Source organism: Parasteatoda tepidariorum, chromosome 7 (assembly GCF_982258835.1).
Source record: "Parasteatoda tepidariorum strain Cologne lab strain chromosome 7, Ptep-v5.0, whole genome shotgun sequence".
NCBI classification, from domain to species: domain Eukaryota; kingdom Metazoa; phylum Arthropoda; class Arachnida; order Araneae; family Theridiidae; genus Parasteatoda; species Parasteatoda tepidariorum.
The window spans coordinates 25369797-25383832 of NC_141761.1; the positions used below are offsets into that span (position 1 = coordinate 25369797).

General features: G+C 27.5%; 1 protein-coding gene across 1 annotated transcript in view; it reads left to right on the forward strand.

Annotated features, from left to right (window-relative positions):
- The window catches only part of Dip-B (Dipeptidase B), a 29239-nt gene extending 15882 nt beyond the window's left edge, over nucleotides 1-13357 (forward strand). Inside the window, exons 9-15 of the mRNA XM_087167520.1 lie at nucleotides 321-425; nucleotides 3352-3427; nucleotides 3507-3625; nucleotides 4734-4817; nucleotides 8796-8903; nucleotides 10833-10964; nucleotides 13133-13357. Of these exons, the coding sequence (XP_087023646.1) occupies nucleotides 321-425; nucleotides 3352-3427; nucleotides 3507-3625; nucleotides 4734-4817; nucleotides 8796-8903; nucleotides 10833-10964; nucleotides 13133-13258 (750 nt within the window). The 3' untranslated portion in view covers nucleotides 13259-13357. The remainder of the gene's footprint in view (nucleotides 1-320; nucleotides 426-3351; nucleotides 3428-3506; nucleotides 3626-4733; nucleotides 4818-8795; nucleotides 8904-10832; nucleotides 10965-13132) is intronic.
- Nucleotides 13358-14036: the final 679 nt, after the last annotated feature.

A 14036-nucleotide genomic window follows, 5' to 3' on the forward strand; every position in this document is an offset into this window, starting at 1 on the left:
AATTTTGAGAGGTTTAGTAAAGAAATATTAAAGGGATGAAATATTTTTGTTAATCTGTGCCACCCTGTGGTAGAATAGCAGTGACATGTCGACATTGCCTCATAATATTACATAGTTCTTGCAAAAAGATTTTAGTGCGAGAGAGTTTTGTCGCAGAAAAGCCCGAAAAAATTCTGCCTCAGGGCTGTGCTATATAAATTGAGAAAATTATAATTTCTGCTTTTTTGAATTTGGTATATTCATAATTTTATATTTAGGCTGACAAAACATTTACTTAAGAGATCAACAAAATGTTATATTTTATTTACTTAATTTTTTAGGGTATTACATATGACACTGGTGGCTGTGATATTAAGGCAGGTGGTATAATGGCTGGTATGCACAGAGATAAATGTGGAGCTGCTGCAGTTGCAGGATTTTTTCAGGTATATTTCTGATAAATAAAAATTGTTGCTTCTTGAATTCAAATGCTTTTTTTTTAATAAAATTTAATTGTACTATAGTAGTGCTAGATTTTATATTAAATTGTTAAGTCATTCATAGTTAAAGAATCACAATAAATTCCAAAAGTCAACTCTTCATTGATTGTGTCACCAACATTATCATTGATTGTGTTTAAGAGGTTTTCACATTACCACCAGATTTTCATCTTTCGATGAAATCTGGATGTGTAATGCGAAAACCTTTGTAATAATGTAAATAAATTACTTGTCCTTGTTCACCAAATCAAACAATTGATCCTCCAAATTACAACATTGATAAGATGACGCTCAGCGAAGACTTTTCCTTAGCTTTGGATTCATATAAATCTTTCATCAGAATAGTCAGGGGACAACCAAGTACTATTTCATCAGAACAGAAGGGCTCGCGATTTGTACTGGACGAAGACGCTGGCATATGTCCATATTTTCTTTTTCTCATTTTTCTTCAGAAGAGAACTTCTTTTCCCCAGATCAGCAAAAAGAATTAATTGCAAACCTCTTAACACTTGAAACATTTTAGTAGCAGCATAACACCAGTGTTTTGCTGCTGGTGTTATGTAATAAATAATACTCTTTTGACATAAATAATATGTAAAAAAACGTAATTTAACATGTAAAATAATCATTTAGGAGAAAAATAAATACTTTCCAAACTTACGATTGCTGAGATATTCTGGAAAAATAGTTAGTAGCTACATAACACCAGTGTTATTAGAAAAATAGTCCAGAGATATATGATAGTTACTATATTGTTTAAATAATATTATTTTGTCATAAATATTATGTAAATAAACATAATTTGACAAGTAAAATAACAAATTTAAGAAGTTAATTGAAAATTATAACTTTGCAAAATTACAATTATCGGGATATTCTGGAAAATAGTTATAACTTGTATCATAGTAATGTTGATCTAGTTGGCAATTATGTTTTAAAAGATTAAGTAACTATAAAATAATTCAAAATTAAAGCCAGTTCATTTGGATACAAAGAAATTATAAATTATATTAGATATAAATATAACAGAAAAAAAAACATCTCTGAATCAAACTCACAAAATATTTGATTCAAGGCAGAGTCAATTAGTGTTGCCTCCTATAGAGACATTAAGTAAATAATTCTGGCTAATTTTTCAAAATTATGGTATGGTCCAATGGTATATCCCAATTAATTTGATACTTTGCCAAATAAAATATTAATGTTAGGGGTATAGTGTCTCATATTTATTTCAAAATTTGAGATTGCCCTTTTTAATCTGAGGGCATCAATTGATTTATTGCTTTATTCTTACAGAAACTGGATATTAAAAAATAAATACAGTAAAACTTGTGTAAGTTGATCACTTGTGGTGCATTGTTTTAGTGGTCAACTTATAGAGGGGGTGGGTTATTGTTTACTTTTTCATTTCCTATATCATATTGCTATATATTGAATTTTTTTTTTTTACTTGACTTATAAATTTTATTCAGAAAATATGCAATGAATATCTTAAGAAATGTGTTTAAAGCTGAATGAACTTCAATTTGATACATATAATTCTAATATTTAACTAATTTTTTTTTAAAAAATTATTTCGTTAGTTATGCATGTGAAGTGTTTAATAAATATAATTTCTTAAGATATCAGAACACAAAACATGTAATTTGAAAACTTTAACAAAATAAAATTATTTGAACACTTTAAAATTTATTTACTACACTTAAAGATCAAAGACCATAAATAAAGGATCAAAGCATATTTCAAAGCATTCATTTATTCAAATGCTCACTATTGCAACTGGAAGAGCAACTTTGCAACTAACACACCTGCTTTCAATGAACGGATGAAAGAAATGGTCAAAAGCTGACCCCTTACAGTTTCCCTTGATGGTCAACTCACAAAAGGGTTGAGATAAGCTTTTTACACTATTTCACCAAACAAGTGAAATTTTAACATACATTGCCAAAATGACAGAAAATTTTCTGAATTTTTTTTCAGGTCAACTTATGAGGGTTTTAGAATAGAATTTCCTAATACTCCTAGATAAAATTGACTTATTTCAGTGGTCAACATACAAGATAGACAGGTGGTCAAGTTACAAAGGTTTTTTCTTCTTTATATTATATAGGAAAAATTCCGTTCTTGATAATTGAGGTCAACTTATGCAGGTGCCCAACTTACAAGGGTGGTCAACTTGGCAGGTTTCACTGTATGTAGAATAGAAGTGTCAGATTGGTTTGCATGCATTGTAGTTTTTTTGGTTTACTTTATATGCTTCCCTGTACAGAAAAAAAAAGAACTGTGTGGGCTTACAACAACCATTTGTTAATTTATTTCCTTTGTAAAGAAAATTAAGCCAAATCATTGATAGAAATTTAAACTAAAATAATAATAATAAAAACACCTTGTCTAAAGTTACCTTCTTTAAATTACCTTTTATCAGTATGCTTTGAGTGATCTATTTCATATGTTGCAATAGAAAATTCATAATTGCTCAGAATTGTTATTTAAATTGTTTTGAAATAACCAGTTAAATTGTTACTTGCTTTTTATTCTATATTTTTCTTGATTTTGATGTCTGTTCATATTTAATAATCGAATTAGAATTAATATAAAAACATAAATGAGACATTTTTATGAATTTGTGTTGCTTTCTGCTTTTTATTTTGCATTTGGATGCAACCGCTGTTTTAATATATATTATAATTATAATATTGAAAGTTCTGAATTATCCAAGAAAAAAGGTCTGTGTCTTATTTATTAATTTAATTACCATATCTTTGGAAACCTCTTTAAATCTGTAATGAAATGTCAATATCTGAAAATTTGATAATTATTACAAAAGTTATTTAGGGTATATTTTTAGTAGATTGTGCATATTCCTTTTTAGGCCCTGGATAAAATTAGACCCAAAAATATTAAAGTTGTTGGAGCTTTGGCTTTAGTTAGAAACAGTGTAGGATCAGGTACTGTAATTTTAAGATTAATGCTGTTTTTATTAAATATTAAAAATGTTCTGTTAATGAAATACTCTTGTGATTGCAGATGCTTATGTGTCTGATGAAATCATAACATCTCGTGCTGGTCTCAGAGTGAGGGTAGGAAATACAGATGCAGAAGGACGTATGGTAATGACCGATGTGCTCTGTCACATGAAGGAAAAGGTAGTAATTTTATGAGATTTGAGAATTTATTACTACCGCCAAACCTTGATCCATTGTTACCAGAGTTGAGCGTCAATTACAGCTGTACTTGATTGAAATCGATTGCAATGTATTTATGTCCAATGTATGCACACATGTACCAATACATGTATCTATATCCATATGTACTATATATGTACATACATGCATACATTACATGTATACATACAATAAATATGTATAGATATATTGTGTATATATATACAATATATGTATGTCCAATGAATATATGTACAATACATGCAAGTCTAAATATAAGTACAATACAATAAATAAAATCTATGTGATTTAAGTGTAAAAACCACTGATACCGACTCAAGCAAGTTAAATGACCAAATCAAACAATATTTAAATTTAGTTGCCAGCTTTAATTGTTCTATATCATTTTAAAATTATTTGAAAAAAAAGTAATTTTCAGGTATTTTCATAAAATGTTTGACACTACAAATATATTTTTAAGACATAATGCATAGTTCATAGAAATTTTAAAAAATATCAAAAAAAATTTTTTTTAGAAATGCATATCCTTTTTATGATTTGCTTAGTATGTTATTAGAATTTTTTTTTTAAATGAATTGTTTCTTTATTGCCAGCATTTTCTTAATCTCTTAAAGATCACAGAAATATAAATGAATGATTTAATGTAAATATAATTAAAGGTTTATGAAATCATTGCTGGTTAAAAAAAAGTTCCAACTCTCAGAACCCCAATGATCCATGGAATCCTAGAGTTCCACATGACACCTTCTAGAAACCACTTTACACTTTAAGGGATGATTGTTTGAGCAAAATGTTTAAATGCTAGAATGTTAATATTCAAATATTTTGTGTAGCAAATGTTAGAATAAAATATTCCTTAGTTTATTATTGCTCGTATTAACAAATCAAATTAAAATAATGTGGTAATTAAAAAAAAATTTATGTACAGCATTTTATTGCTTGTTGTAATTCTCTTACTTTGTATATCTTTTTAAATATAATATTTTTACATCTTGATCAGATTGATTTACAAAATAAATTATTTAAATTGTTTTGAAACTATCTAATAAAATTTCATAACATTTCATAGGCTGTGAAAGCTGTCAATCCATATTTGTTCACTATTGCAACTTTAACTGGTCATGCTGTTTTGGCTGTTGGTGAAGCTTATTCGGTAAGTTACTTCTCATTTAAAAAATAGTAAAAGGTAAAAATAAAAACATACCTAATAAAATATTAATTTTTAAGTTTGCATTTAGTATGGATGCAATGTCTAAAAAACATGATCATGTTGTTATGTTATACTGATTCATTTATAGAAGTAATATGACACATTTGAATGTGTTGAAAATGTGAACAAATATTTTGAAAATGTCAATATGGTATAATCTGTAGAGAGTGTTCTGACAAAGTGATGTACTTTGGTCCAATTTGAACTTTTTTTAAATACAGAAAGTAATAATTTAAATAACTTATATGATTGCTTACCAATAAAATTTTTTGAGAACGAATTTTGTCTTGCACTTCAGAAAAAAATATTTAGGGTAACATTTATATTTTTTTCTTTCATGTGTTGTTAGTTGATTAACAACAGGCAACATATAAACTTCAAAAAAAATTTAGTTAATATATTGTCAAAAACTAATTAAGTTTTTGGAATTGGAGGTTGGAGGAAGGGGTACAGTGTTTCCCAACGTGGGGCCCCACGTTGATTGTAAAGGGGGTCAATTCAAAAATGGACTCGACATGAGTTGAATATATTAAATAAGAAACTTCAAGGAACAAATAAAACTTTTGTTGATGCAAAAGCGAAGATATTTGGCTTCATTACCCTTATTGAGTTATGTCAGAAATATATTAAGAACAAAAACTTTGAACAGTTACATTGACTCCAAAAATGTGAAGTAAATGATACCGCTTTGCTTGTTATTGTCTATCATCTGAAAATTCTATCGGCTGATTTAAAATAAAGATATTCTGATTTAAAGCAAATTTATTTTCCAACATGGATGTTGCAGTCCATGTTAGTAGATTTGTCTGATATATCAAATATATCAAGAAAAATTTGCAGAAATGCAAAATGATGAGTCAGTTAAAACTTTATTTAATATGAAAGGAGTGACGGCATGGCTTCGTGAGGAAACAGAAAACAAATACCCAAATTCAATCAAATGTGCAAGAAAACTATTGTTACCGATACAATCTTCATATTTAGCTGAATGTGGATTTAGTGCTGTAAATGATTTCATTGGTTAAAAAAAAGAAATCGTCTGGATATAACACAACGGCGAGACTTGAGACTGAAGCTAACCAAATTGGAACCTAAGATAAAATCTATGCGCAGCAAGCATCAAGGGCAAGAATCTCACTAAATTAAAATATTAAATTATTATGGAAAAATCTTTATAGACTTAATCTGTATAAAGAATCTTAAAATTATTTAGAATTTGAATTTTAGTTCTTCATTATATGTTCTGAAAATTTACTTACTTTGTTTCGCTAACAATTTCCTAAGTTTCTTAAGTGAACAATTCGATCTTTTAATATTAAAAATTCTGTATATGTTACATAGGGGGGCATGAGAATATTAGAAAGGCTTAGGTGGGGCATGGTACAAAAAAGGTTGGGAAACACTGGGTTAGAATATTTAAATACAGTTGTATTGAACATTCTGCTTTGTTACCATTAACCCTTTGCCATTGTTCGGGCAACTACTATGTGCAGTATTTGTGATGCACGAACTAACTTCAGGCAGGAGAACAATTAACGTTTCTATTTTATGAGCTGAGTTCGTTTCTACTATAGGATGCTTAATTCATATTTCCCTAATGAAGGGCATTAGTGATCCTAGTTTTGCGATTACGATTTCAGGCGAGGGAGGGAAATGTGGGTGGGGGTTTTGGGATATACCATACTGTAAAAGATTTGTAAAATTTATGTTTTGAAAATCATATTGTTGCATTTTTATAGTATATTATACTAGTTATATTATATTTAGCTTTAAAATTTTGTTTAATTTGCTCTCATTGAATAAGATGTGTGTGTAATGCATTACTTTTTAATGTGTGTGTAAAAATTATAAAAAAAACTGTTACGGCATTTAAAATTTTATTTTTGCCATAAAAAACCATTTTCTAACTTTTTATAATAATATATAAAACAAAATTAAGCAGTCAAAAAAATTTTCCATTTTTGGCCAATTTTTCTGAATTATATGTCACTGTTAAGGGATTAAAGCTTATATCTTATACAAGATAATAGTGACTGAAGACCAAACTGGTTGCCAAAGCCAGCTAGAATTTTAATAATACAATTTGAATTTCAGAACCACAAAAGTCAGTTTTATCTAATTGAGAGAACATCCATTATTCGTAAAAATTATTTTATGATCTTTACTGGATTTGTTTTAAAATTTTAGGAAAATAATTAAGAATATTTTGAAAAAAAGAAAACAATTTTGCTATCAAAAAAATCTACTATTTTCAGCGAATTGAAAATAAATCTTGTAGGATTGATGGTCTCATTTAATTCTTTGAAGGAAAATAATTAAAATTCATATCTTTTGTTGCATTCTTATATAATACATTAGATATTAACCCACAGATCATAAAATTTTCAAAGGGTTAAATGTAGATAGCATCCACAAAGTTACTTTTGTATTAAACTGTATTATTTTCATATGAAAATGATTGATCTTCTAATAGTTAAATAAGATAGACATTGAACCCAAATTTCAAATTGTTTAATTTGAGGGATCATTAAGTAGACAAAACTTTTAAAAAAATGTTCAGCTATGTCATACAATGTTGAAAAGGAACAGTGAGGAAGAAAAAAATAAGGTAACTGTAAGAAATCGGAAGAAATAAAGATACAGAGTCTAAAGTATAGATTAAAAATCGAAAGGCAATGCAAAACTGTCCAGGTTTTGCACACACAAAAAAAAATATTATTCATTAAGCAAATATATATTTGACGAAAAGGGTTGGAATAGCTTGGCAGGTAAGGCATTAGGCCTGTGTCCAAGAGGTCGCGAGAAGACTCCCCGCGTAGTAAATGGTGACTGGTGCATGTTAAATCTGTCAGGTCACAAAGTCCTCCGTGTTCTCATAACAAATCATACATATGGAAGTACTGAATTGGAGATTGATCGTTCTTTGGTTCAGGTCAAAATTACTATCTGGGGATGAATGAATGAATGGATGTATGAATAGGTCTGCTCTATAAGAGGGTTGTAACGTGTGTGTGGCAGAAGTCGAATTCTTGGCCATAGATGGCGCCACTGAAAAACAAGAAACGCACCCTCTGCCTTAAATTTGCTTGGTTTCAACAAGCAGGCTTGTTAGTATTGGCAAGTAGCATTAGAAACAACAACATATTAGAAAGAAATGAAGCAAAGAATCTTGTAAGAGGGAATAAGCTTTAATGATAATTGTTTCTATAATGATTTTAAAACAGGGGCTGCAAAAATAAAAGTTAAATCTGGTTCTAGTGGCTTGAATTCTAGAATAATTTGTTTCATAGAACAATATAATAAGGAAATGCTTCTGGTGTGTTTTTCAATATGTTTCTTAAATTGTAAATAATAAAGCAATCATTGCTCTAGTCAAATCTGTTTTAATGATTTTTTATAAAGTGATATTTTTTTATTATAAAATTGTTTATATTTTAATTAAAATATAATAATTAAATTGGTAAAGTTACTTGAATAAAGTGCATTTTTTCTTCTGTCTTTTCTTTTCTAATCCTCCATCTTTCTTCTTATTGTGTGAAAGATTTGGCTGTTGATCATCATTACATGAAAATCGGGTCATTAGATCAAAAGTTATTCAGGCTGATTGCTTTTTTTTTCTTCTTGCACCCTGTGTATAATAATCTCTTCTATCTATTACTAGCTAACCAAACAGTTGTGAGTGTAAAGACATTTGCTTTATTTTAAAAAAATATTATCAAATTGTTTATATAAAGATACTATCTTACATTTACCTTTAATTTATCCATTGCCATATTTTCATTTTTTAATAGAGTTTGTAATGTTGGTTTTTATAATCATTTAGATCTGTACACACCAGAACATTATTAATGTATGGAAAAGTAATTTTGATTTACTACTAAGAATTGTTAATTTTTTTATGTATATGTCTTTTTGTTGCAGATAATTGCTGATAATGGACCTGCTGAGGCTGAAAATGTTGCTCATAACATTCAAAAAGCTGGTCATAGGATTGGAGACATGTTTGAAATATCTACTATTCGACGTGAGGTAAGATGTATTTTGTACATTAGTATACTTGTATTTTGTATATTTGTAGATGTACATGTATTTTCAACTGTGTATATATTCTGTCTGATGAGATTAAAAGAAATTTTTTTTCTTCTGGTTTTGGCAGGCTAGAATCGAAGTTTTTTTTTTTTTAAAGTTTGTTCTTTACTATTTATTTTTTCCGTTGCTTTTGAATAAATATAAATTATTAATTTTACGTTTGATTTTAAGAATAAAAAATAATCATATGTTTTAATTTTGAAAACAAATGAAAATGCTTGTACTATTTTCATACTGTATTTTTGACTTTTTTTCTTTCTGTATTATTTAACTTTTAAAAGGTCAAAAAAAAAAAAAAAAAAAAAAAGAGAAAGGAAAAAAAAAATTCATGGTTATCAACTTTAAATTATTTAACAGAAATTACCCTTACCTGAGATTTCTTAACTATTTTAATGCACTCCATTATTACTCTAATGCAGTGTTTCCCAAACTAAATGACTTTTGTGTACCCTTTCTAAATATCTCGTAACGCTGTGTACCACTAATAAAAAAAATGAATGTATTTCTTACTGTAAAAAAACTGCACAAAAGTTAAAAATCACAACTGGCTGTTGATACTACTAATTAGTGACTGTTAACTCTGCAAAAAATAGCCAATAGATAAATATGTAATCGTAAATTTTCATGGCTTGCTTTATTTTTAAATAAAAATGTTTTGAAATTTTCGTTTGTTGCAAGATATTTTCGCATAACAACGCGTACCCCGCTAAGATGTTCCGTACCCCTGGGGGTACGCGTGCCACACTTTGGGAAACACTGCTCTGGTGCACTTTAAAGCATTATAGTTTGAATTTAACTTTGACAATTTCTATTTAAATGCACTGATGTGCTTCCTATGTAAATGGAACACATCATTGTTTACAAAAATCTTTGTGAAGGAATTATTTAAAATTACACAATCTGTATTCCCAATAAACAATTCATTTTCCCAAAATGTCTAGTTAGTATCATATTACTGATAATTTATGCAGAGCTTAAATAATCACAGATCTGTTGATCTCAAACCTCTGAAATTTGAATCAGACAACCAATAAAAGTACTTTTAATGGTCCCCAGAGCGAGCAATTTATCTAAATAGATGACATGCTTTTTTGATTTTTGGCTTCATGTTTCAGTCAGTGTTTTTGTTGCAAAGTAGCTTTTGTCATCTTAATTATGACATAATGCATTCTCTGTATTGTAATTTTTTTTAAGTGAATTCTTTTTATTAATTTTTTCTTTAAAAAAAATCTAATAGAGATATGTAAACAAACGAGTTAAAATGTGTACCAGCTAGAAATATCATTTATTTATTGGCCGTTTGAACCTATGATTTTTTTAACTTTATTAGCACCCCTGTTATGTATGTAAACGTCACTTTCATTTTCTGAAGGATTTCTTATTTCTCACTTTTGTTAAAATTTTTGTTCACTTTTTTTTTTACTATTTTCATATTGTTATTTAACTCAATTTTGTTTTTATAATCTTTCTTGTAATTATTAAAGATAAAAGTGCAGTTTCATTTATTGAGCAGAAATGAAGTTACTCAGTAATTGCTATAAATTATTTTATGTTATGATAACACTTTATTTATTTTAAATTTTATATAGTTATTGATACTCTTTATTTTTTGTTTAAATTAAAATAGATCAAATATAATCAAATCAATAGATCAATTAAAACAAATTTTGATATCTGTTCAAAATAAAAGTTACTAACACTTTTTGTTGAGACTATTAAGAAAGGGTAAAATTTAGAAATTACTTAGTAATTGTTCCAAGTTATTTAATGATCAAGGCCTGGGCAAAAATGTTCTCAAATAACAGAGTTCTTAAGAGATAATCTTTGTTAAAAGTTGAAACAAATTATTTTAAAATGCAATCTTTTCAGGATTATGACTTATGTAAAGGGCCATCAGAGTATGAAGATCTTTTGCAGTGCAATAATGCTGCATCTTCTCGAACTCCAAGAGGTCATCAATTCCCTGCTGCCTTTATGATAAAGGCATCTGGTCTTGACAAAGTAAGTTGCCTCTTATTTTAACTGCGCATGCAGAGTTTTCAAGGAACAGACAATTCACAAATTATTTTATACTTAAAACCTACATTTTCGACCACTAATTGTAAACATTGAAAAATCTATTTATGTAGTACTACTTATTTATTTTTCACAAAAGCAGAACCTAATTTTTATGCAATTTGCATACATAGAACCCAGGTTTAAAAATCACAATTTTAGTTTCATAAAATTAATCTTCACATTTTCTCAAACATTTCACAACAAATTTTTACATACTCTTGATTAGGACTGGGCGGTGTAAGAAATTTTATATCTTAATATATCGTCTGTTAAATATTGTGATGAGTCACAATATAATATAAGTTGAACTATTCTTTCTTTGAATCAAAACCACAAAATTTAGAAATTGAAAATAAATTTATAAGAAATAAATCTATAACAAACAAAAGTGTTCATTATAAAAAGATGCTTTGTTTAACATCAATAACAGCTTTTGAAACATCAATTGTCTGTTTTTTATTTAAAATAATAAAGTTATATTGACTTATGACATAATTCTATATGCAGTAAATGAAAATGAAATTGACTTAAGATTTGTTAATTTTAAAAATAATACAGAATTTCTATTAAAATATTTAACTTGCATGTATTGAAAGAAAATTAAGAGAAAATAATAAAAACACTAGTACTATTATTCAATATTAAGAAATGCTACTTTTCAGGCATCAGAACGTTGTAAAATTATTTTAAATTTTGTTTTCATTTTTTCAAAAATAAAAACAGTTAAAAATCTATAAAATTGAAAATAAAGATAATATTTGAGAAAAAAGAACATTTCATTGAAATGTATTGAAAATTTTTAAAATATTAGGAAAATATGTTTGGAAAACTAACATAATAAACTTAAGGAATAAAGTATTAAATGATTTGAAAAGAAAAAAAAATGCTGCTTTTTAAAAAACATTAAAAATTTTTTATTTATAATGATGAAATTGGATTGGCTAATGGCTGGATGTCAAATAAGTAAATGTAAGCTTAGTTTTAACTTCTATTTAAATAAAAATGACTAATGATTAATTGGTTAAAAATTATAAAATTCTATCCAATTATACTTATGTGCATTGAATGAATTAAAAAATGATTTTATTATGACAAAGTATAAGTTATTTAAATACAAACTATCTTTATTAAATGGTATCATTAAAAGGAAAGAAAATGTTTAATGAAGAAACTTATTTTGATGCCTAATTTTTTTCATAAACAGATTGAATTCTGAACAAAATAATGTACAGTGATTGCAAAGTGGCAAAAGTCTTCAACAAGAAACGTTAAATTCTGATTTTAAAAAAATAAATTAAATAATGTCCAGTGATTGCAAGGTGGGAAACATAAAATCCCCAGTTTTGTGCAAAATACAATAACTTGCTGGAATAATCAATAAGTGAACCTTAGTTTTTTGTGTATGCACTTAATATGCTAAAGCTGTATAAATGTAACTTTTTTAAACTGGAAAGCCAGGAATTCTCAATGAAATTCCTGGAGTATTAGTGATTTATAATAAATACAAATGTGTTTAAATACATTATTTCGCTTTATTAAAACTGTTATGGGTAACTAGCCTTATCTTATAAAAACTTATCCATTGCTACTTTTTTTTGTCATCAGTGCTATTTGAACTTTTTCTTTTTTAAATCGAATAAAAATGGTGCTATTTTCACTTTTTGCTTAACAAGTATTTTTTATTAAATTTAAATTATATTTCTTAAAACATTAAAATAAAAAATCTTTTTTGGAAATCAATTTTTCTTTAACTTAAATTGATAATAAATATATTAAACAGAAATTAACATTTTATTTGTTTATTTCCTTATTTTGATTAATAACTTTTGGGTACAGAATATTAAAAAATTAAAATTAAAATGAAAATGAAATGGAAAAAATTAAGAATGTTACTTCTAAGCACTTGTTCTACATATTCTTAATGCAATTAAAATAATGCTTAATTGCATCACAAATTTTTATTAAATTTTTAGAATTTTACTCAGGAAATCTCAAGGAGTCACGTTTTGTTTTGAGATAGGTCTCTCTAATTTTGATAATGTTTATTTATAGTTTTGCAGTGCTTGTAGTACTAAAAAAAATCTATATTTTTTTCCCCCTTTCCTTTCTAGCATGATATTAATTCAAGCCAGCCATTAAAGTACTCTCATATAGATATTGCTGGATCTTCAGGACCTTTTCCAGGTGTACCTACTGGATCTCCTATAGCTGCTTTGGCATACAACTTCTTACAATGAATATTTGGTGATCTTATAACTTGACTTATTTTTGATACTCTGTACTACTTGATTTCTCATTCCCAGATCAATTGAAAAAATAAAATGATTAATACTTGATAATTGTAATGTTGTACTTTTAATCTATGTTCACTTTTACCTACATTAAGAGTGTTTAAAAACGTGGGAAAAAATCAAACCATGCTAGTTTTTTTAATTAAACTAGTTTTTTTTCTCTTATTCAAAAGTAGTATAATTTGGGAATAAAGTAAATTTTAATAAGATACGATACATTAGTGAAATCCAGCATACAAAAGTTTCTGATCTCAAATTATATTATAGAAGAGGTCAATGAAGTGAAAGATGGTTGAAGTATCATATGAGCATATTTTTGGACTTTCCCCTCCCCTCTTGTTAGCAAAAATAAGCAAATCAGAAACTTCCATCCAAGCTTACGTAAAGCTGTAACACCTTCCCCCCTCTTGGTTTTTATTTTAACTCTGACTGTAGTAATTTAATTTTAGGATTAAATTTAATTAAAAAGTTGTAACTTTGAATTAAATAAAGTTACCATTTTATAAAATTTGTAGTAGAATATTCTTAACCCTTTGACGGTTAGGGAAATGACCAGTTTTCGTTTCATTAATTCGCGCAGTATTACGAGCAAACAGTAGTCGAAAGTGGGAGCTGTTTCCCCCCCCCCCCTGCCGTTCTTCCGAAAATGTCGCCCTTTTCTGGTGATGCTGTAGATAGCTCGCCTCACATGTTTTAAAATTTTCTTGAAGTATTTGTAGTACAA